The 23,843-nt window shown below is 41.7% G+C and overlaps 1 protein-coding gene across 2 annotated transcripts in view; it reads right to left on the reverse strand.

Annotated features, from left to right (window-relative positions):
- LOC140196728 (probable E3 ubiquitin-protein ligase HERC4) overlaps positions 1 to 23,843 on the reverse strand; it is a 66,809-nt gene that overhangs the window by 497 nt on the left and 42,469 nt on the right. For both annotated transcript variants that reach the window (XM_072256413.1, XM_072256414.1), the window contains 10 exons: positions 21,367 to 21,557; positions 21,152 to 21,256; positions 19,304 to 19,399; positions 17,258 to 17,428; positions 13,982 to 14,125; positions 8,041 to 8,207; positions 7,156 to 7,213; positions 5,285 to 5,355; positions 3,727 to 3,910; positions 2,233 to 2,335 (listed from right to left, as the gene is read on the reverse strand). In XM_072256413.1, coding sequence (XP_072112514.1) covers positions 2,233 to 2,335; positions 3,727 to 3,910; positions 5,285 to 5,355; positions 7,156 to 7,213; positions 8,041 to 8,207; positions 13,982 to 14,125; positions 17,258 to 17,428; positions 19,304 to 19,399; positions 21,152 to 21,256; positions 21,367 to 21,557 — 1,290 coding nt within the window. The remainder of the gene's footprint in view (positions 1 to 2,232; positions 2,336 to 3,726; positions 3,911 to 5,284; positions 5,356 to 7,155; positions 7,214 to 8,040; positions 8,208 to 13,981; positions 14,126 to 17,257; positions 17,429 to 19,303; positions 19,400 to 21,151; positions 21,257 to 21,366; positions 21,558 to 23,843) is intronic.

The raw sequence follows: 23,843 nt of genomic DNA on the forward strand, positions 1-23,843 counted from the left end.
AGACAATATTTGAAAATAACAGGCAAGAAATTTAAAAAAACAAAATGGCTGCGACATCACAATCAAAGATTTGCCCTACTCCTCGACTCCTTACTCAATGCAATATTTTTTCTACTTCCAAGTGTTTAGGGATTTCCTTTAATATTTATTTCCACTCTCCTATCTGGAGGCGAATTCTGAATTGTGATGCAAATTCTTTTTTAACTCATGCGCCTTTAGCTTCTTCAGCCAAGCACTTTTTAATGTTATCACATTATAAAAGTATTTACTCGTTTTCCCTATCCAAACACTTCATGATTTTATGTACCTCCATCAAATTCCCTCTTTGCCCTAAGAACTGCAGGCAGGAAGAAGTGTCAAGGAGATTTGGCACAGAATCAGACCCTTTATCTCAATGAGTCTGCACTAGCACTAATTCTGCCGTATTTCCCTCACGTTCCTGACAGCTCTCTCTGGATTCACCTTCACACTGGGGTCAATTCCCAGTAACCAATTAACCAAACAACCAATGTCCTTATGATGTTAAATGCCGGCAAATGAGACTAGCTTAGAGGGGCTACTTGGTTGGTATGGATGAGTTGGGTCAAAGGGCCTGTTTCTGTGTCGTGGTATTCCATGATTCAACCCAGAGGAATCCCAAGAGGTTGCTGTCAAGTTCCACAGTGACAGTACAGAGATTGGGAATGGACAGTCACTAAAACTGTGAGGCAGCAGCTTTAACCCTGCAACTTAATTCTGGATTGAACATCAATAACCAAAAGCTCCGTCCAGAAGGATCTGAGAAATGATAGATCCTTTTCAATGCACCCTTTAAATAACAGAGTGTGAGCCTATAAATCCCTGAGAAAAATCTTTGTTTTAAACAAGCATGATTAACTTTTGGACACAATTCACATTAACTATTTTAACACAGAGACTCTGTTTGCCAGTCTTCAAAATAATAGAGTCAAAGATGCTTTCCAAGTGCTGATAATTTTGGAGCTCTTACCCATCAAAGTAAAACTCCCTGTGACAAAGGACTAATTGAAAATTGAAGCAAATAATTTGCGGACTTGAAAGGAATAAATTGGGCATCGATGTCACCTTGGTTTGGGGGCTTGCAAGGGTGACAGATTGGCCTCATCAGTCTATATGGGGGTCAACAATTAATTTGATTGCCTGAGTGAGTTTGTTTAAGCTCCCATCTTTCATTGTCACTCTGCCTAAATCCTGAAGCACCTTCCACAATAACAAGGAGGAAAGGCAGCTCACACTACCCTTTCCAGACAATCAGGATGAGCAATAAATGCCAATTATTGAAAAGGATATTCATTCATTGCATGCAAATTTCAGCAAAAATCTAAGCTTTTATTGTCTACTAATTAGCCTTTAAATGAACACTGTTATGTTCTTCCTGATATGGTTTGTTACTTTATTTGTAATTATTAGCTCTCACTGCTTACTTGCAAGTTCACAGCAGTTATTGGTTACTTATTATCGCATTAAGAAATTAGCTCTCATATCAGGTCAAAAGTTTCCCCACCATATTGGCGATTGGAAGAACCTTAATGAAACATACTACCTAATTTTTATGGCATTATTATTTGCGGCATCTTACTGCACATCATATGACTACTGCATGTGACTGCATTTTTAGAAACGTCATTTATTGTAAAGACCATATTTAAAGGGATGTGAGATATGTGCATTAGTCTTTCTGTTTGAATGGACAGAGTGCTGGTCATTCCTCATTGATATAGTCTTGGTTTACTTTTCTGAATCAATCACTTTGTTCTGGGTTTCCCCATGAAAGCAATTGGCTTCTCTGTGGCTAATCTGTTGAATCACTCTTCATAAAACCACATATATTTAACCTGGACTGAACAATTGGAAAAAAAGATCATTATGGACTTTTGTACCGGAATAGTAGACCAATCCTGGGTGACAAGATCACAATGGAAGCACACAGCCTATTGGAAATACTTGATCTCACCTTAATTCGGAGATCTGAAACATGGAACAGTACAGCAACGTACAGGCCTTTTGGCCCACTATGTTGTGCTGGCCTATATAAACCAACTCCAGATTAGGGAGTATGCTTTCTTAGCCACACTATCAACATGTTCTGAAACCTTAATGGATCTAAGTACAGTACTTGGACCTGAAGTTCCCTATTCCTCCACACTGCAAAGAATCCTGCTAGCAACTTTTTACCCTGCTTTGTACTATTTAAGAGCTCAATGATGTACTTACATAGAAAGAGTTTTTTCTCATCAAGAAGCATCTGATGAAAAACCTCCCAGAATATCTTGATGGTTGGGTGTGATCTGTGATAGGTTCCCTTATAGCTGGTATTCTGTTTGGAAAATAGCGTTAGTGTTTACATAACAATACAGGGGAGAAGGACGAATGACAATGCTCTGCCTTGAATGTTGTAAGGTGCTCCTAAGGACTTTGTGGGGAGTATGAAACAAAAGGTTGACATTGAGCAACATTTATTCAGGTTATCAAAAATCTGGACGGAGGTATCAACAACAAGAGGGCATTGGATTAAGGTGAGGGGAATGAGCTTTGAGAGGAGTTCTTTTGAACAAAGAGCGATTGATACCTGGACTGTGCTGTCAACAGAGATGGTGGAACTACAAACAGGCACGTCAGGATCTGTCCATGTTGGCAATGACTCAGTAGATGGGTATTATACACTGAGCCATAGAATTGTCAGTTAAGAGAGTCAAGCACCAAGATTGAGACCTGACACCCAAAAGCGTTACTGAGGTTAGGGGTCACTGTGGGATGAGATGATAAATCGAGGCCTCTTCTGATCTCCCAAGTGAGCACAAAAGATCATTCAGCACAGTCCAAAGAAAGGCAGATAATTTACCCTTAAGATAATATCTTTTGGCCAATACAAGTTCCTTGCTCAACATTACTAAAATTCATTTTCTGGTTATTACTTACACTGTCATTTTGTGGGGGTTTGTTATGACACTTACAAAATTCCAATGGTGACAATCCTATAAAAATATTTCAACAGTTGTAAATTGTTCTGAGATATACCGAAGGTGAAATAACAGAGGCTATTAAAAAAAAAAAAGAGGCTGGCAGGGCAGAGATATGTCTCTACCAAAGTGCTCCTTCTCTCCACTAGCCTGCAGGTTGCCCTTGGGAAAGGTGTAGCACCTACTTAGCCCCTCCTCCCCCGATCAGGGTCAAGTGAAGCCAAGCGAGCAGGTGTTGCATGGTCGTATGAGCAGCTGGTACATATCACAAGTACTGGTTATGCGACCTCTGACATCAGGCAATCTCTGAGGAGCATTGATAGTGGCTGAAGTCACCCATCTCATGAAGACACTGCCCAGAAGGTGGCAATGGCAAAGCACTTGTGTAGAAAAATTTATCAAGAGCAATCATGGTCATGACAGAAGATCATGATCGCCTATGTCATATGACATAGCATTTGATGATGATGATATAAAGGAAATAGATCTTCTATGTTTCATTTCAGATGCTTGCAACATTAATTTTCTTAGTTGGTGTAATTGATTATCTGTTTATAGAATAACACAATACTGAAGACCACCCTTCATATGTAAGATGATCACTGAGCGCACTGCCAGCGAGAAGTCTTTCTATGCTAAATACAGCATTGTTATCTCAGAGCTCTTTGTGGGAGCCTGATGTATACAAATTGTCTGTCAGTTTTCCCTATGCTAAATGCTTTTGAAAAGCAAGGTAGAATTTTCAAACCTCTTCCAGTATTTGCCAGTCATATTCAATGCTTCCAATCAACATGTCCTTCAGCTCTTCAGGTTGGAATAATTTTATCAATTTTTCATCCAAAACGTGGTAGAATCCTCTTCTAAATTCGTCAAAGGGTTTCTTGATTGAAGTTTTGAATATGTAATTCAAGCAGGCTTCTACAAATTTCTCCCTTTGATTATGAAGAGAAAACAAAATTTAAAATGCAATAACAATGCTCAATGAAATAGAATATTTTCCTTTAGTCAATTATTGATGTAGGAATCATGAGAATTGCCAGCATTTTTACATCCATCCCTAAACGGTTCTGAATTGATGAGGCAATTAAGCACTAGGCACACCAGTAGGTATGTCATTACATATAGACTACCATTGGTGAAGAAGGCAGATATCCTTTCCTGTAGGACATAAGCAAATCAGATGGGGTTTTATATAGAGTCATATAGCATTGAAACAGGCTTTTAAATCCAACTCGTCCATGCTGTGCTGCCCAGCAAGTTAATCCCATTGCCCACATCTGACCGAGAGCCCTCTAAACCTCTCCTCTCTAAGCACTTATCTAGATAGTTTCTACAAATTGCTAACGTGCCTGGGTCAACCACCATTTCTGGCAGCTCATTCCAAATACACATCATCCTACAGTATGAGTGAAGAAGCTGCTCCTGATGTCTTTTTAAATCTCTCGCCGATCATATTAATCAATGTCAATCCAGTACTTTTGTTACAACCACTCCTAAAACTAGTATTCATTCCAGATTGAATTATTTCATTTTAAATCTCTCAACTGGTATGGTTGGATTTGAACCTGCTGGTCCATTAACTTTTCCAATGCACTACAATGCAAATAAGCAGCAAGAAAACACCAGCAACACACACAAAATGCTGGTGGAACGCAGCAGGCCAGGCAACACCTATAGGAAGAAGTACAACCGATGTTTCGGCACATCCCCTGCCTGTTTTGGAAGGGAAGAGAGATGAATGACAAACATGTTCATTTATGTTACACCTTGAATATTGTGAAGTGCTCCCAGGGACATTGTGAGAGTCTATCAAATGAAAGATTGACACTGAGCTACTCAAGGTGGAATTTATTCAGAGGATGAAAAATTTGTATGTTGGTATCAAAAATAGATTTTTCTGGGATAGAGGGTAAGACAGAGGCAAGATAAGCTGGCCAGGCCACCAGGGTTTTGAAAGTGAGTATCTTTTTTTTTTGATGGGGAGCCAATGCAGTTCAGCAGGCAGAAGGGTGAAGGGTGAACATCAGTACGAATTGGCCAGGTCAGTACAGCCTTGGCTGAGGTTTACTTTGAGTAGAACAATGGAAACAAACCAGGTGCCAGCAGGAACAGCTCAATGTGGATAAAGAAAGCTTAGACTGTTGTGTTGCTGTTATATAACTCAGCAGAATATGAACCATGGGATGGAGCCAGTAGAGATTCCATGGAGCTGAGAATGGGATGAATTTGTGGAGGAAATATTGTCAGTTCTGAGGGTCTAAAAAGAAATGTCCTGGTTGTAGCTCAATTGCTTTTCTATAGCTCACCTGTTCTTGTTGGTCAAAGGTTGGTTTCTGCCATTTGGAATGACATCAACATCCCGTCCTTCCCAAGGCATCTACAGAAAAAGAGTTGGTTATGAGCTGTTCTAATTCCTAATGTTACTTAATATTCAGCTAATAATTAGTAATTCCAAAAATGTTAAGATGACTAAATTTAAAGAATATGCAGAAACAGAAATACTTGGTGATATATACTCACAAACACCAACTGTGCTGCAGCCGGAGTATGGTGGTCCATTTCAGTAAGGAAACAAATTTTAAAGAAGGCGTGAGGAATTATACTAGGGAGAGATTAAATAAGGAGAAGCTGTGCACAGTGGTAGACATGTCAGTAACCAAAGGCGGCAGATATGGTAGAAGGGATTCATTTCAAGAGGAGTAGAATATAAAAAACAAGGAGATAATGTTGAGGCTTTATAAGACACTATTCAGGCTGCCCCTGGAGTATGTCAAAAGTTTTGGGCCCCATATCTCAGAAAGCATGTGTTGTCATTGGAGAAAGTCCAAAGGAGTTTCCGAGGATGATTCTGGGATTGAAAGAGGGTCAACATATGGGCATTTAGGGGCAGTTGACAATATTCCAGGTATGGCCTGACTATTGTCTTCTAAAGCCTCAGCATTGTCTCCTTATTTTTATATTCTATTCCCCTTGAAATGAATGTCAATTTTGCAATTGCCTTCTTTACCACAGACTCAACCTATAAACTAACCTACTTGGAGTCCTGCACTGGGACTCCCAAGACCCTGGGCAAGCTCCTCTCTCATTCCTCTGTAATTCTCTTTATTCCATTGCAATACTGATACATCTGACTTATGCTTCTCCCTCTCAAATTGGAGTATGAATTCAATCATATTATGATCATTGCCTCCTAAGGATTCCTTTACCTTAATCTCCCTAATAAAATCAGGATTATTACATAACACCCAAGCTAAGGTAGCCTTTCCCTGAGTAGGCTCAAGAACAAGCTGCTCTAAAAAGCCATTTTGTAGGCATTCAACAAATTTCCTCTCTTGCGACCCAACACCTTGCATATTGAAGCCCCCCATTACAATTGTGACATTGCTCTTAATACATGCCCTTTCCAGCTCCCTTTGTAATCTCAACCCCACATCTTGGCAAGTATTTGGAGGCCTATATATGATTTCCATACTTTTTTTTTCACTCTTGCAATTTCTTAACTCCACCCACAAAGATTTGATATTCTCTGACCCTATGTCACCTCCTTCTAAAGATGTAATTCCATCTCTTACCAACAGAGCCACACTACCTCCTTCCTGTCCTATCGATACGAAGTACATCCTTTGATATTAAGCTCCCAACTATGAGCTTCTTTCAGCTATGATTCAGTGATGTCCACAATGTCATACTGACCAATCTCCAACTGCATCATGAGTTCGTCCACCTTACTTCAAATACTATGTGCATTTAAATATAGCACCTTCTGTCCTGCATTCGTCACCCTTTTGAATTTTCCTCTGTGGTACAACTTAACTCTTTGCACACCCTGCATTTGTACCCAATTATTGGCTTGTCATCCCTTACATTCATATTATACCCATCATCTACATGTAAACTTGCTGGCTCATCATCAGTCTGCCGTCCTGGTTCCCAAACCCCTGCCGTATTAGTTTAAACTGGTCCCAACAGCCTTGAATGTTGCAAAGTGCTCCTAAGGACACGTGGGAGAGTAGCAAATGCAAGATTGACACTGAGTCCCAGAAGTGAGGGATTTACACTGATGTGCATACAGATATCAAAAGTAAGAGGATATTAGCTTAAGGTAAGAGAAAAGAGTTCTGAAAGACAGATACGCAAGCTGCTGATAGAGCTCAGCAGTACATTGTTTTGTACTCACCGTACAGTACAATTCTAGATCTTCAACCTTGTCGCAGTTTAAAATGCTTTGCAGGGTTCTAGAAACAATCAGGAAAGAAAAGCCCTTAAATTCATTACATCAATTGTAAAATCACTGAAACATCACAGCTGCTATTTAAATTTGTATTGAGAATAATTGTGGACAAAAATCAAAATGGACTAAATTAAACTGGAGTCTTTTCTGTTATTGACTGCAGGGACAATAAAACTGGTCAAAGTTTGCATTCCATTTTGTAGCAGAAACCACATGGCCCTGGCTGATTTATATACAATACATATTGTGGGACAAGAAAGACACTGCCACATAACTTAGTGAAATCTAAATGAATGGCATCCATATTAATGTGTGTATCTGTCTTCTATGTCAGGCAGTGAGGAGCTCCAAGGTACAGTTTTTCAGAATGTGCTGGCAGTTTATAGTACTCTACAGATCTGGACAAGTCTGCACAGGCTTTCTGCTCAGAATCACTTCTTGCAGCCACCCCCTCAACTATCCTCCCTCTTCCCTTTGAACCCCCCAATTCTCCAAAAATAACAATTTTACATTTTTATGGAGGATGTGGGAATATCAGGTGATGTGTATCACACTGATTGTAAAACTCTCAAATCACTCCAAGATGGATGTGAAAGAGAATATATACATGTAGTATTCCCTTATTTCTTCGAATGACATTCAAATGACTAGCAGCTGACCTGAGACCTGAATTGACCTCAGTATCTTTCTTTGTGCAATTTGGTCTCACTCCTATTTGTGCTCCTCATTTTTCTCCACATATAAATCAATAATTTCCACATTGCACCCAAATGGTGAACTGGCAACCATAACATTTTTCAATATACAACTCCCTTTGATGTAAGGGCTTACTTATGCAAACTTCGCTCCACTTCTAACACATCTTCCAAAGTCGGCTTGATGTTCAGTAGCTTCTTAAACAGTGCGAGTGGCAAAGGGATAGAGATCACACACATATTATACAGAACAAGACCGCACAATACTCCAAGTAGGTAGTAGTCTTGAATTGGCAATGAGACCTATAATAATGACAACAGAACCAGAAAAATGTAACAATTAATTGATAAGAAGTATAAATCTTCCACTTTAGGCTCTCTGGAGACAATGACATGGCAGAAACTATTTGAAATGTTTTGAACACATATATTGATTAGTTTATTTTTTATGTGATAATCACATTACAATATTCAACCCATTTTCCTAGATTAATGCAAAACCAAGATAATATCTGAAAGCGATCCCAGCACGGAAAAATTGCATGGTATCATGAGGTCATCTCACTTTCTGGAAGGTCTCAAAAGAATAAAATAGTTGATGAGTATGTGGGAGAGAGCAAGTTTCAGGGTCAGTGTGAATGGCACTGATAAGATGGCATGGACTCAATATGTTGATTTGCTTCCTTCTTGATTGTAATATAACAGAATCACATACAGGAATTCACTGTGCTGTTGAACCTAGAAATAACAACAGCATAATGGAGGACTTGTGTCTTGGAACTCATCTCCTGGCTTCATTGTCTAACATTGAAGCCAGGTTCCCACATTCATAAAAGAGTACATCATTTAGATATCCTCTAACTCTGGAACAGTGCCTTCCTTTGCTGACGTTACCTCACAGCCTGATACGGAGGCTCCGATGCACAGGATCGCAAGAAGCTACAAAGGGTTGCAGACTCTGTTAGCTTCCATCATGGGTACAAGCCTTCCCACCATCGAAGACATCTTCACAAGCAGGTAGCATCTCCCACTAAAGACCCTCAGCATCCAGGACATGCTCTCTTCTCTTTACTGCCATCAGGGATAGAAGCCTGAAGACCCACTCTGTTTCAGAAACAGCTTCTTCCCCTCTGCTAACACGAGGAACTCTACAGATGCTGGAAATTCAAGCAAAACATATAAGAGTTGCTGGTGAACGCAGCAGGCCAGGCAGCATCTCTAGGAAGAGGCACAGTCGACGTTTCAGGCCAAGACCCTTCGTCAGGACTAACTGAAAGAAGAGCTAGTAAGAGATTTGAAAGTGGGAGGGGAGGGGGAGATCCAAAATGATAGGAGAAGACAGGAGGGGGAGGGATGGAGCCAAGAGCTGGACAGGTGATAGGCAAAAGGGATATGAGAGGATCATGGGACAGGAGGCCCAGGGAGAAGGAAAAGGGGGAGGGGGGAAAACCCAGAGGATGGGCAAGGGGTATAGTGAGAAGGACAGAGGGAGAAAAAGGAGAGAGAGAGAGAGAAAGAATGTGTGTATATAAATAGATAATGGATGGGGTATGAGGGGGAGGTGGGGCATTAGAGGAAGTTAGAGAAGTCAATGTTCATGCCATCAGGTTGGAGGCTACCCAGATGGAATACAAGGTGTTGTTCCTCCAACCTGAGTGTGGTTTCATCTTTACAGTAGAGGAGGCCGTGGATAGACATGTCAGAATGGGAATGGGATGTGGAATTAAAATGTGTGGCCACTGGGAGATCCTGCTTTCTCTGGCGGACAGAGCGTAGGTGTTCAGCAAAACGATCTTCCAGTCTGCGTTGGGTCTCGACAATATATAGAAGGCCACATCGGGAGCACCGGATGCAGTATATCACCCCAGCCGACTCACAGGTGAAGTGTCGCCTCACCTGGAAGGACTGCCTAGGGCCCTGAATGGTGTTAAGGGAGGAAGTGTAAGGGCATGTGTAGCACTTGTTCTGCTTACAAGGATAAGTGCCAGGAGGGAGATCAGTGGTCCCTTCTCCTATCTTCAACCCTCCTCCTCTTCATGGACACCCATCTCTGGTCTTCTGCCTGCTCTGGATCTCTTTATTGCTGACTGCCGACGGGACATCAACCGTCTCGACTTCACCGCTCCTTGTTCCAATTCCAACCTCACTCCTTCGGAACGCTCAGCTCTCCACTCCCTCCGCACTAATCCTAACCTTACTATTAAACCCGCCGATAAGGGGGGTGCGGTTGTAGTCTGACGCACTGACCTCTACCTTGCCGAGGCACAGTGACAACTCGCGGATACCTCCTCTATTTACCCCTCGATTGTGACCCCACCAAGGAGCACCAGGCCATTGTCTCCCACACCATCACCCACTTTATTGGCTCAGGGGATCTCCCATCCACTGCTACCAACCTTATAGTTCCCACACCTCGCATTTCCCATTTCTACCTCGTACCCAAGATCCACAAACCTGCCTGTCCTGGCAGACCTATTGTCTCAGCTTGCTCCTGCCCCACCGAACTCGTTTCTGCATACCTTGACACAGTTTTATCCCCCCTTGTTCAATCCCTTCCTACCTATGTTCGTGACACTTCTCATGCTCTGAAACTTTTCGATGATTTTAAGTTCCCTGGCCCCCACCGCTTTATTTTCACCATGGATGTCCAGTCCCTATATACTTCCATCCCCCATCAGGAAGGTCTCAAAGCTCTCTGCTTCTTTTTGGATTCCAGACCTAATCATTTCCCCTCTACCACCACTCTGCTCCGTCTAGCGGAATTAGTCCTTACTCTTAATAATTTCTCCTTTGGCTCCTCCCACTTCCTCCAAACTAAAGGTGTAGCTATGGGCACCCGCATGGGTCTGAGCTATGCCTGCCTTTTTGTTGGCTATGTGGAACAACCTATGGTCCAAACCTATTCTGGTATCTGTCCCCACTTTTCCTTCGCTTCATCAATGACTGCATTGGCGCTGCTTCCTGCACGCATTCTGAGCTCGATGACTTTATTAACTTTGCCTCCAACTTTCACCCTGCCCTCAAGTTTACCCGGTCCATTTCCAACACCTCCCTCCCCTTTCTAGATCTTTCTGTCTCTATCTCTGGAGACAGCTTATCTACTGATGTCCACTATAAGCCTACTGACTCTCACAGCTATCTGGACTATTCCTCTTCTCACCCTGTCTCTTGCAAAAACGCCATCCCCTTCTCGCAATTCCTCCGTCTCCACCGCATCTGCTCTCAGGATGAGGCTTTTCATTCCAGGACGGGGGAGATGTCCCCCTTTTTTAAAGAAACGGGCTTCCCTTCCTCCACCATCAACTCTGCTCTCAAATGCATCTCCCCCATTTCACGCACATCTGCTCTCACTCCATCCTCCCGCCACCCCACTAGGAATAGGGTTCCCCTGGTCCTCACCTACCACCCCATCAGCCTCTGGGTCTAACATATTATTCTCCGTAACTTCTGCCACTTCCAACGGGATCCCACCACTAAGAACACCTTTCCCTCCCCCCTCTCTCTCTGCTTTCCGCAAGGATCGCTCCCTACGTGACTCCCTGGTCCATTTGTTTCCCCCCCCCCCCATCCCTCCCCACTGATCTCCCTCCTGGCACTTATCCTTGTAAGTGGAACAAGTGCTACATATGCCCTTACACTTCCTCCCTTACCACCATTCAGGGCCCCAGACAGTCCTTCCAGGTGAGGTGACACTTCACCTGTGAGTCGGCTGGGGTGATATACTGCATCCGGTGCTCCCGATGTGGCCTTCTATATATTGGCGAGACCCGACGCAGACTGGGAGAACGTTTTGCTGAACACCTACGCTCTGTCTGCCAGAGAAAGCAGGACCTCCCAGTGGCCACACATTTTAATTCCACATCCCATTCCCATTCTGATATGTCTATCCACGGCCTCCTCTACCGTAAAGATGAAGCCACACTCAGGTTGGAGGAACAACACCTTATATTCCGTCTGGGTAGCCTCCAACCTGATGGTATGAACATTGACTTCTCTAACTTCCGCTAATGCCCCACCTCCCCCTCGTACCCCATCCATTATTTATATACACACACACACACACACACACACACACACACACACACACGTTCTTTCTCTCTCTCTCTCCTTTTTCTCCCTCTGTCCCTCTGACTATACCCCTTGCCCATCCTCTGGGCTTTCCTCTCCCTCCCCCTTTTCCTTCTCCCTGGGTCTCCTGTCCCATGATCCTCTCATACCCCTTTTGCTAATCACCTGTCCAGCTCTTGGCTCCATCCCTCCCCCTCCTGTCTTCTCCTATCATTTTGGATCTCCCCCTCCCCCTCCCACTTTTAAATCTCTTACTAGCTCTTTCTTCAGTTAGTCCTGACGAAGGGTCTCGGCCTGAAACGTCGACTGTACCTCTTCCTAGAGATGCTGCCTGGGCTGCTGCGTTCACCAGCAACTTTAATGTGTGTTGCTCTTCCCCTCTGCCATCAGATTTCTAAGGGGCCTATGAACCCATAAACACCACCTTGTTATTCTGATGATATTGTATTACTAATTCATTTTGTAATTTATAGCAATTTTATATCCTTGCACTGAACTGCTGTCACAAAATAACAAATTCCATATCATAAAAACAAAGCAGATGCTGGAAATCCAAAGCAACACACACAAAATGCTGGAGGAACTCAGCAGGTCAGGCAGCATCTATGGAAATGAACAAACAGGTGACATTTTGGGCCCTTCTTCAGGAATAAGAAGGAAGGGGGAAGCTGCCAGAATAAAAAGGTGGGGGGAGAGGAAGGAGGCTAGCTGAAATTTCATATCCTATAAGACAGTGATAATGAACCCGATTCTGATTCTTTTTCTAGGTTATGCATATTAATCAGCCAGGGCTCTTTTATCTCTGTTGTAAGATGAAGTCCAAAGCAGCGATCAGATGAATCGAATAAGTGGTAGATTTGGTGGCAATGTTGCATAAGTAGAAATTAGTTTGTTTATGTTGGTCGGAACCCCATCTCCTGATCAATGATGAAACAGCAGTTGATATTCTGAGACGAAGAGTTGGTGTTGCAAGGGACCTGGACATGTAAATCACTAACAGCAAACATCCAAGTGTATCAAGCAATCAGGGACTACGTAGGCCTTCACTGCAAGAGGATTTCAGTGGAGAAGTAGGGATCCCTTGCTCCAAGTGTTTAGACCCCTGGTGTAAGGACAACAGCAATACTGTGTGGAGGGATTGATTGAAACATTTTTTATCTAGTCTCTTTCAGCTTCAGGGAGGTTTCAGTTAGACTCAGCTAGGGAAAGGAGTCAATATATGATTGGAAATGACTCTTGTTAATCCAGGATTGGATGCTATTTAAGCAGATTGATAGTTTATAAATGACACCAGGCAATAGATTTGGTGGTATTATGAAGAGTACAGCAGAGAAACAGGTTGTTTGGACCACAATGTTGTGCCAAGCTAATTAAAGACCTAATTAGACTAATACCTTCTGCTTTCACAATGCCCATATCACTCAATTTTCTACACATTATGCCCCCATTTAAAAGCTTCTTAAACACCACTATCATATCTGTGTCCTCTACCATCCCTGACAACACATTCCAAGCAGCCAGCACTCTGTGTAAAGAACTTGCTCCCCACATTTTCCTTAAACTTACCCTCTCTTGCCTTAAATATATGTCTTTTAGTATTAAATGTTTCAGGTCTGGAAAAATGATACTAGCTATCTACTCTATCTATGCCCCTCAATCTCATAAACTTCTAAGGCACTGTTGCTCCTGAAAAAACAAGCGAAGTTTTTCCAGCCTCTCTTTATAGCATGTGTCCTCTATTCCTGGCAGCATCCCAGTAAACATCTTCTGTACTTTCTCCAAAGCTCCATGTTCTTCCATTCATGTGGAGACTAGAACTGAATGCAGGTGTGACCAAATGAGAGTTGTATATTATAAAGCTGCAGTGCTTGAGATCTTATGGAATGTAATATGATTTGTGAGGAAGGGTGCGCAGAAGAAGTTGGAGCAGATTAGAATGGATTGATGAGTGTGCAAGGTTCATCAGTGTGAGCTGTTGTATGGTTTTCTTCATTAATTAACGTACTCACCTGAGAAGGAAGCCAAATAGATCTCAAGCGCTGAAGATGAATAAACATTTTTGAATCTGGATGAACCAGCCTTTGAAATACAGACACGAAGAATTCCTTCTTGATAGCTTCCAAATTAACACCAGGCTCACCTTTAAATTCCACCTGAAGAAACATGCAATTTTGTGCAGAGTAACTTCCTGAAACTTGTGTTATTTGTCTACACTTTCTTTGTAACCGCAATCACTTTTTCATTTTACGAGCTCAAAGTAATTATGTGTGGTATGCTATGTCTGGATCAAACACAAAACAAAAGTTTTTCACTATATATCATTACATACATCAGTAGTAAACTAATCCAAAGAAAATCCAATAACTTCTTTACAATTCAGGATGAATTTAAAAGTTCGAGATTAATTTTCTCAGCAGCAGAGACATCAGTAGAACGTATTACTAACTCAACTTACCCAGTAACTGGATGTCAAGCTAGTAAGTTAATGAATACTGTATATTCCTGTATATTTTATGAATCCATGTTGCTACACACTATATGAAACAATAGAGGTTTTCCTTTTACATAAAACATTAACTGTCTCTCTTTCTATTAATGCTTGACCTGCTGAGTGTTGCTTTCTGTTTTCACATCTGACAAGACCATAAGACATATGAGCAGAAGTAGGCCATTCAGCCCATCGAGTCTGCTCCACCATTCAATCATGGGCTGATCCAATTCTTCCAGTCATCCTCACTCCCCTGCCTTCACCCCAAACCCTTTGATGCCCTGGCTAATCAAGAACCTATCTATCTCTGCCTTATATACACCCAGTGACTTGGCCTCCACAGCCACTTGTGGCAACAAATTCCACAGATTTACCACCCTCTGACTAAAGTAATTTCTCTGCATCTTAGTTCTAAATGGACATCCTTCAATCCTAAAGTCGTGTCCTCTTGTTCTAGAATTCCCTACCATGGGAAATAACTTTGCCATATCTAATCTGTTCAGGCCTTTTAACATTCGGAATGTTTCTATGTGATCCCCCCTCTTCTCCTGAACTCCAGGGAATACAGCCCAAGCGCTGTCAGACGTTCCTCATATGGTAACCTTTTTATTCCTGGAATCACTCTTGTGAATCTTCTCTGAACCCTCTCCAATGTCAGTATATCCTCTCTAAAACAAGGAGCCCAAAACTGCACATAATACTCCAAGTGTGGTCTCACGAGTGCCTTATAGAGCCTCAACATCATATCCCTGCGCTTATATTTGGGATGTACCCCTAGGGTTCATATTTTCTGTGGACTGTCACTTTAAAATGTCAGCAGAATGAGAATGATTTGTGGACACTGGAGAGATAGAGAGAGAGATAGAGAGAGAGATAGAGAGAGAGATAGAGAGAGAGATAGATAGATAGAGAGAGATAGAGAGAGAGAGATAGAGAGAGAGATAGAGAGAGAGATAGAGAGAGAGAGATAGAGAGAGAGAGATAGAGAGAGAGAGAGAGAGACATAGAGAGAGAGAAAAAAAACAACTCTAAAGCTTGTTTTGAATATACAAGGAAACTGCCTGCTTGTGAGTTCTTACAGAGAGAGAGCAACGAGCAGCTCGTGAGTCGTCATGGTGACCGAGGGCGGTGTTATTTGACGGACAGCTGGTGCTCAGCATGCTGAGATAAATACAAGGTCAGGTGGTTGTTAGACAGACACACATGGTTTTGGACACTGGATGAGCTTTGTTGTGCCCACAGAAGGGTGGGTTTTTGGAGGATCGATCGGGAGAATCGATCGATGGCTCTTGCAGTGTGGAAAAGGTGTGACCGGTGGGAAGTTATCAATGTGACCAACCCTTGTCTGGGTTGATAACTTTACCACAGAAGACATTCTCCTTTTTGTTGTCACATTTGGTGACTTTAAAGGAAGAGAAGAGGGGAGAGGAAGGTTTCAAACAGAAGAAACCTAGTGACAAAGAGGTCACTGTTTGGACTCTCTCTCTCTCTCTCTCTCTAGCCCGTGAGGGTGAGTTTGTTTCCATACGACTACGAATGTGTGATTGTCACTTAGTTAATCCACAGGAGTGGGTTCTCCGGTGAGGGGACTACCTTTGTGAATACCAGTTGTGTGTTACCCTTGTTTGGGTGTGGTAGTTCACTGAATTCAGGCATCCCTGTGGCCAATTACCGTTTGGGGTTATTTCGTATGTCGTGGAACTGGATAAGTGGCTATCACGTTGTGTGCTTGGGGTAACCTTGTGGAATTGTCGACCCTTGCCTGAGTAGGTTTTACCACTTGAAGAGGATTCCCTTTGTGATGAGCTACTGTTGGTTATAATCCATACGTGGATTCTGTTGGAGTATCCTGTGGCCACCACTTTGAAATGTCCCATAGCTGAATTCCGGTGTGGTACCACTTGTGTTGAAAGGATATTCGTTGAAGATCACTGTCGGTGATACTTTGTATGTGGAGTGGACCAACTTCGGAGATAAAATCTACTACTATTGTTATCTTGTATTGCTGTCGTGGAATCTGTGGAATATCGACGTAACTGCCTTCTCTCAACATTTACCCTGGATTACAAATATCTCTCTCTCATCACCTATTCCGTGGATGAACTGAACTTTCATACTTTACCATCTCAAGACTCTAAGCCTTGTTTCCCCCAAGCTCAATAGTTTGGGAGTTATATTTGCACACATATACACACAACACTGTTAACCTGGTTGATTTATCTGGTTATATATTACTGTTTTGCATAGTCACTAATAAGAATAGCATTTGTTAACAGCCAAACCAGACTAAAGGTGTTTTCCATTTTTGCTGGTTCTATAACCCATTACGGGGTATGTAACATATTCTATACCTCTAGAAGTGAATGTCAACACCGCATTCCCCTTCTTCACAACCGCCTCCATCTGGAGGTTAACCTTTAGGGTATCCTGCACAAGGACTCCCAAGTCTCTTCCCGTCTCTGCATTTTGAGTTCTCTCCCCATCTAAATAATAGTGTGCCAGTTTATTTCTTCCACCAAAGTGCATGACCATCCACTTTCCAACATTGTATTTCAATTGCCACTTCTTTGCCTATTCCCCTGAACTATCTAAGTCTGTCTGCAGGCTCCTCTCATAGTTACTCTCAATTTTTTTTTTACTGACACCAGCCACAGCTTTTACAAATATTTTAATTCAATGTCAGTTCTGTGGGATGTGAACTCATCTTTCATGATATCTGTTTTTGTCCAAGAACATTAATGTAGCAGTGGTTTATTGAAAATGATCATGACTCTTATAGTATTAAATTTTTTTTTACCAGAAGTGGCTTCTGCAGTTCTGCCTTATTCACATTCTTCAATATCTCAAAGGTATCAGCAACCAAGCTCTGGCGATTAACCTTTAATATGAACCAGGTATTTCTGGGAGGTTCTGGGCTTCCTGCGAGTGAGTTCCGTAATGTGAAGTGAAAAGCATCAAAAGCTGCTTTCTAACCAAGAGAAATGGAAAAAGAGGTGTTGTAGATAACACACGTTGTCATGACATTAAATTAAGCATTGAATATACTGATACTTAAACTATAATCATTAGCCCATGGAATTAAGGAGACAGCAACAGGGATTAAAAGAAGGATGAAAAGCAGAAACCTCGAGATCCTTCAGATGCTGAAAATCTAGAGCAACACACACAGAATGCTGAGAAACTCAGCAGGTCAGAGAGCATCTATGGAAAGAAATAAAGTCAACGTTTCGGGACTGGATAGAAAGGGGGCAGAAGCCAGAATAAGAAGTGGGGGGGGGGGGCAGGCAGATCGAGAGTATTACAAGCTGACAGTTGAGACCAGGCGAAGAGGAAGGTGGGTGGGTGGATGATGTGAGAAGATGCAAAGTGATAGGTGAGGACAGCAGACCATGAATAAAGAGAAGGAGGTGGGGAACCAGAGAGAGGTGATGGGCAGGTTATGAGAGTAGGAAAGGAGCAGAGAAGGTTGGTGTTCTTCATGGTCAGTACTGGGATAAACACTTGTATGTACATATTAATGATTGAAAGGTGGTATATGGGAGTACCAATTTCAAATTGTTTACAACAAAGCATGAGAGGATGAGAACAAGACAGTATAGGCAGGTTGAAAGGGACATGGCAGTTGAAAAGCAATGCATTCAGATACAATGTCAACAACGGCAAAGTAATAAAGATGTACAGGAACCAAGGATTCTGGTTTGAATGCGCATGAATCCTTGAAAGATCCAAGGCATGCTGTAAGGATTATTAGTAAAGCACTTAAGGACAGAAATGTTATGCTGAGTCTGTCCAATGCATTAATTGGAGAGTAGCATCGGATTTTGGTCGCCTAATTTTCAGAAACATGTGAATATTCTTGAGATGACAAAAACGAGATTTTCTACAATCCAGAGACAAAAAATTTCAGTTATAAGCAGGAACTTTTGGAAACACACAAAAGGCCAGGCAGCATCTGTGGAAACAACAGCTGAATTAATGTTTTAGGTCTGCAATCCTTCATCAGAACTGGGGAATTCAGTTTTTCTCTTGGCAGTAGTATAGGCTAGCTTACTGCATGACCCCTGACTTGATACTAGCAACACATTACACAGAAGGAAAATGTGCTTCTAATGGCTACATAAACTCATGCAAGATGTCCTTTTGCAGATATGCTCTTAGTTCTTCCTATATCTACCAACAACTCTGCAGTTTAAACCTAATTTATTTTCTTTCTTTCTTTCCAAGTTCAAAGGGTCTTTGACCAGAAACATTAACCCAGTTTCTTTTTCTACAAATGCTGCCTGACCTGTTGAGTGTTTCCAGAATTTTGATCCTTTTTCATTTCAGAATTCCAGTGTTTGCAATTTTGTTTTCATTTTCATCCACTAATTCCAAGGTATCTGCCCTGGCTTGGTATGTCTCTTTGAGTCAGATGGGGTAGGTTCAATTTCCACTGAGACTCAAGCAAAAAGGTCTCCTGAGGCTTTATAGATGTACTAAGTTGCAGAACTCTGAATAAGGTGTTTTGAATTGAGTTTCTACCAGCTGTCTGGAAAATATAAAATATTTAAAATAGATCAGAAGAGTTACACCTGTATAACACTGGGTTAGGTACAATAATCGTAGAGGCAGGTCTGCTCTGTAGAACACTGGGCTACAGTACAGCTGGGGATGGGTCTGTCACTTAATAAACCTTGGCTACAGTACTGATGTAATATTTAGGACTGGCCACTTTAGTACTGGTAGTCACAATCTTGAACAAAGAGATAAGTTTGAAGGAGCAACTTTGAGGAGGAGATAGGCAGTGAAACTTAAAATCACTTTGGAATGATGGATTTTGCTCCAAGACAACCAAGCTCCTTACCTTCATCTTCAATTCTGAATCCATGTAAAGTAACTGAGCCTTGTATAACAAATCAAGGACAAATGGGTAGGAGAGAAACATCAGGGTAATATTGATCTTTCCCATTTGATTGCCATGCAAGAAATAAAAGCATAAATAGTATTATCATGATATTCCTAGACAAAGATGACTATCATTAAATTTCCCTACAACACCGAAGGAAGCAATTCAGCCCATCAAGTTTGTGATAAATTGTGCTGTGAGAAAGATATAGATAGGTAGTTCTCAATAGAGAGTGTATGCTGACTCTCAGAACAATACTATTAAACCCATTCCTCACAGATTTCCTCTCACATGCCCATCAAGTCCCCATCCAGAACATTCAATTAACCTGCGAACCAGCATGTCTTTACCATGTGGGAGGAAACTGGAGAGCCCGAGGGAGACCCATGTGGTCACAGGGAAATCATGCAATCTCCATATAGATAGCATCAAACCTGCATGTTTTGCTAAATGACCAATTTTATACAAGCCACTGTACTGGGTAAATTCAAGCAACACACATCAAAGTTTCTGGTGAATGCAGCAGGCCAGGCAGCATCTCTAGGAAGAGGTACAGTCGACGTTTCAGGCCGAGACCCTTCGTCAGGACTAACTGAAGGAAGAGTTAGTAAGAGATTTGAAAGTGGCAGGGGGAGGGGGAGATCCAAAATGATAGAAGACAGGAGGGGGAGGAATGGAGCCAAGAGCTGGACAGGTGATTGGCAAAGGGGATCCCGATGTGGCCTTCTATATATTGGCGAGACCCGACGCAGACTGGGAGACCGCTTTGCTGAACACCTACGCTCTGTCCGCCAGAGACAGCAGGATCTCCCAGTGGACACACATTTTAATTCTGCATCCCATTCTCATTCTGACATGTCTATCCACGGCCTCCTGTACTGTAAAGATGAAGCCACACTCAGGTTGGAGGAACAACACCTTATATTCCGTCTGGGTAGCCTCCAACCTGATGGCATGAACATCGACTTCTCTAACTTCTGCTAATACCCCACCTCCCCCTCATATCCCATCTGTTATTTATTTTTATACACACATTCTTTCTCTCACTCTTTTTCTCCCTCTGTCCCTCTGACTATACCCCTTGCCCATCCTCTGGGTTCCCCCCCTCCTTGTCTTTCTCCCCGGACCTCCTGTCCCATGATCCTCTCGTATCCCCTTTGCCTATCACCTGTCCAGCTCTTGGCTCCATTCCTCCCCCTCCTGTCTTCTATCATTTTGGATCTCCCCCTCCCACTTTCAAATCTCTTACTAACTCTTTCTTCAGTTAGTCCTGACGAAGGGTCTCGGCCTGAAACGTCGACTGTACCTCTTCCTAGAGATGCTGCCTGGCCTGCTGCATTCACCAGCAACTTTGATGTGTGCTGCTTGAATTTCCAGCATCTGCAGAATTCCTGTTGTACTGGGTAAATTGTATCTTATTTTCCTTGATTCACTTGATAAAGATATTTGTCTTTTAAGCACTATAATGAATATTTCATTCTGTGCCACTAAGTTCCCTTGTTTATAAAAAAAGGACACCATAAACTATTCCCAAACTGTTAAGTGATTGTACTTACTAATTTTAAAAATTTCAGCCTAGTTTTAACTCATCAGATTCATTGTTACAATATCATTTAAAAAGCACTGCTGATCTGAGTAATTGTTCAATTTCCCAAGAAGAAACACTGACAAAATCATCGGCAACTAAAGCATCATAATGAGGCGGCAGTGTGATAGTTCAATGAGGCACAGAGTTGTCAACAATAGGCCATGAAACGTGCTCAGACATCTGTTTTAATTCAGTGCCAACGTTTACTTGAAACTTACCAATTGTTCTGCTCTGTATGCGAGGATTATGTCAAATCGAAACAGGCGAAGTTCACTGATGTAGAAATTACTCAGTGGAATACTATGTTTCAACTTCATATTTGCCTAAATATGAAACACAGGAACAAATTCCCTTAGTACCTGTTGTTTTGTGCTTTAAATGTTGTCTAAGTGAGACTTCTACAATATTTACAACCAGTTTTCCTGATACTTACTTTGTAGACTAGTTCCAGTACATCCAAAACATTTTTTAATTCCGTTTGTTGATCATTAATCCGGCGAGTAAATGATGGATGGAGTTGTTGACATAAATGAAAGAGATCTATTATCTTCTGGGTCAAAAAAGTCTTAATTATCTTGACCATAGTGTTCAGATAAGATGATTCCAGGGTTGACCAGTGTTCTCCTAATTGTCAAAAGAACAGAAAATCGGCTACTCACAAATGATCAGGCTACTAGAATAGCAACAGAAGACATGAACGTAGCTTACTATTTACAATATTGAAAGTTAGGAGCATCCTTGTATACCAAAACTGCAGGAATTGAATCTGGAGCTTTTAATAGCTGCATTATTTGTCTGGGCATCACTGGTCAAGCCAGCATTTAATACCCATTCCTAGAAGAAAGAGATGCAATATTTTGGTCAAGGTATTCTCAAAAGGCTGAAGCAACAATGAAGGGTTGTAAATAAACTCATTCCCTAGAGAAATAAGTTCTGGTTGAATTGAGTTTAAGATGTGTGTTACAGCAATGCATCTCAAACTACACCTGACTGATAAGCAAAGCAAAACTGGTTGGAAATGTGTCCTCAGTCACAAGAACTGAATTTGGAAGTAGAGTCCAGTTGAAGATATCTGGTACACATGCTGTTATGTAGAAAAGATCCAAAATCTAAACTTCTAGAAGCACAGACAGCAACACACAATGGTGCTGGAGGAACTCTGTGGGTCAGGCCACATCTATGGAGGGAAAGAGAGAGTAGACATTTCAGTTTGAGACACTTCATCTGGACCCCTCAATCCTTTGAGTTCTCCAGTGCCTTTGTGCATTGCTCCGGATCTCCAGCATCTGCAGTCTCTTATGTCATCTTATTCAACAATGTGACTCTTCAAGAGATAACTACAAATGTGAACAAATCTAATAAACATATTTTAAAAGTTTTGTATCATTTAATAAATGCATTTATGTGAAACATAATATAAAATGACATTTAAAAAGTACACTGAGTGGACAGAAATATCACTGATCTATAATCTATACAGAGACTTCTACTGTATGACAAAAACAATTGCTATATGCATATTTTGTGCAAGAGACTTCAAATTAATTTTTGCCCTAAAGCAAAGCCATTTATCAGACAACTGTTGATTCCTCAATCACATAAGAATATAAAACATGGAACTCAGTGGGTACAGCACAATACAGGCCATTCGTCCCACAATATTGTGCCAACCTTTATACCTACTTGAAGGTCTAAGGTTTCCTCCCTCAAAGTCACAATTTTTCTTTTCTCCATGTGCCTTTCTAAGAGTCTCTTAAATGTCCCTAATGCATCTGTCTCTACCACCACCCCTAGCAACACTTTCCACATACACACTATCTCTGACATCCTCCTTATACTGTCCTTCAATCACCATAAAGTTATTCCCTCTTGTATTAACCATTTCTGCCCTGGGAAAAAGTCACTGGCTGTCCACTAAATCAATGACTCTTATCATATTATACACCTCTATCAAGTCATCCCTCATCCTCTTTCACTCCAAAAAAAAAAATCCCCAGCTTGCTTAACCCATCTTCATAAAACATACCCTCTAATCCAGCCAGCATCTTGGTAAATCTCCTCTGCACCCTCTCTAAAGCTTTCACATCCTTCCTTTTGTGAGGCGACCAGAATTGAACAATACACAAGTGTGGTCTAAGCAGAGTTTTATAGAGCTGCATCATTACTTCATGGCTCTTGGACTCAATTCTCTGACTAAATATTCCTGGATTTCGTTGCTTCAGGTGTGATAGAATTGGAGGGACAAGAGTGGGAGGTATTGCATGGCTTGTCAGAGGAAGTATTACAGCGGTGCTCTGGCAGGATAGATTAGAGGGCTCATCTAGGGAGGCTATTTGAGAGGGATTGAGGAATGGGAAAGGTGTAGTAACACTTATAGGGGTGTATTATAGACCACCTAATGGGGAGCGAAAATTGGAGGAGCAAATTTGTAAGGAGACAGCAGATATTTGTAGTAAGCATAAGGTTGTGATTGTGGCAGATTTTAATTTTCCACACATAGACTGGGAAGCCCATACTGTAAAAGGGCTGGATGGTTTGGGGTTTGTAAAATGTGTGCAGGATAGTTTTTTGCAACAATACATAGCGGTACCAACTAGAGAAGGGGCAGTGTTGGATCTCCTGTTAGGGAATGAGATAGGTCGGGTGACGGAGGTATGTGTTGGGGAGCACTTCGGGTCCAGTGATCACAATGCCATTAGATTCAATATAATTATGGAGAAGGATTGGTCTAGACCCAGGGTTGAGATTTTTGATTGGAGAAAGGCTAACTTTGAGAAGATGCGAAAAGATTTAAAGGAGTAGATTGGGACAATTTGTTTTATGGGAAGGATGTAATAGAGAAATGGAGGTCATTTAAAGGTGAAATTTTGAGGGCACAGAATCTTTATGTTCCTGTTAGGTTGAAAGGAA

This window comes from Mobula birostris, chromosome 4 (genome assembly GCF_030028105.1).
Source record: "Mobula birostris isolate sMobBir1 chromosome 4, sMobBir1.hap1, whole genome shotgun sequence".
Classification (NCBI taxonomy): Eukaryota; Metazoa; Chordata; class Chondrichthyes; order Myliobatiformes; family Myliobatidae; genus Mobula; species Mobula birostris.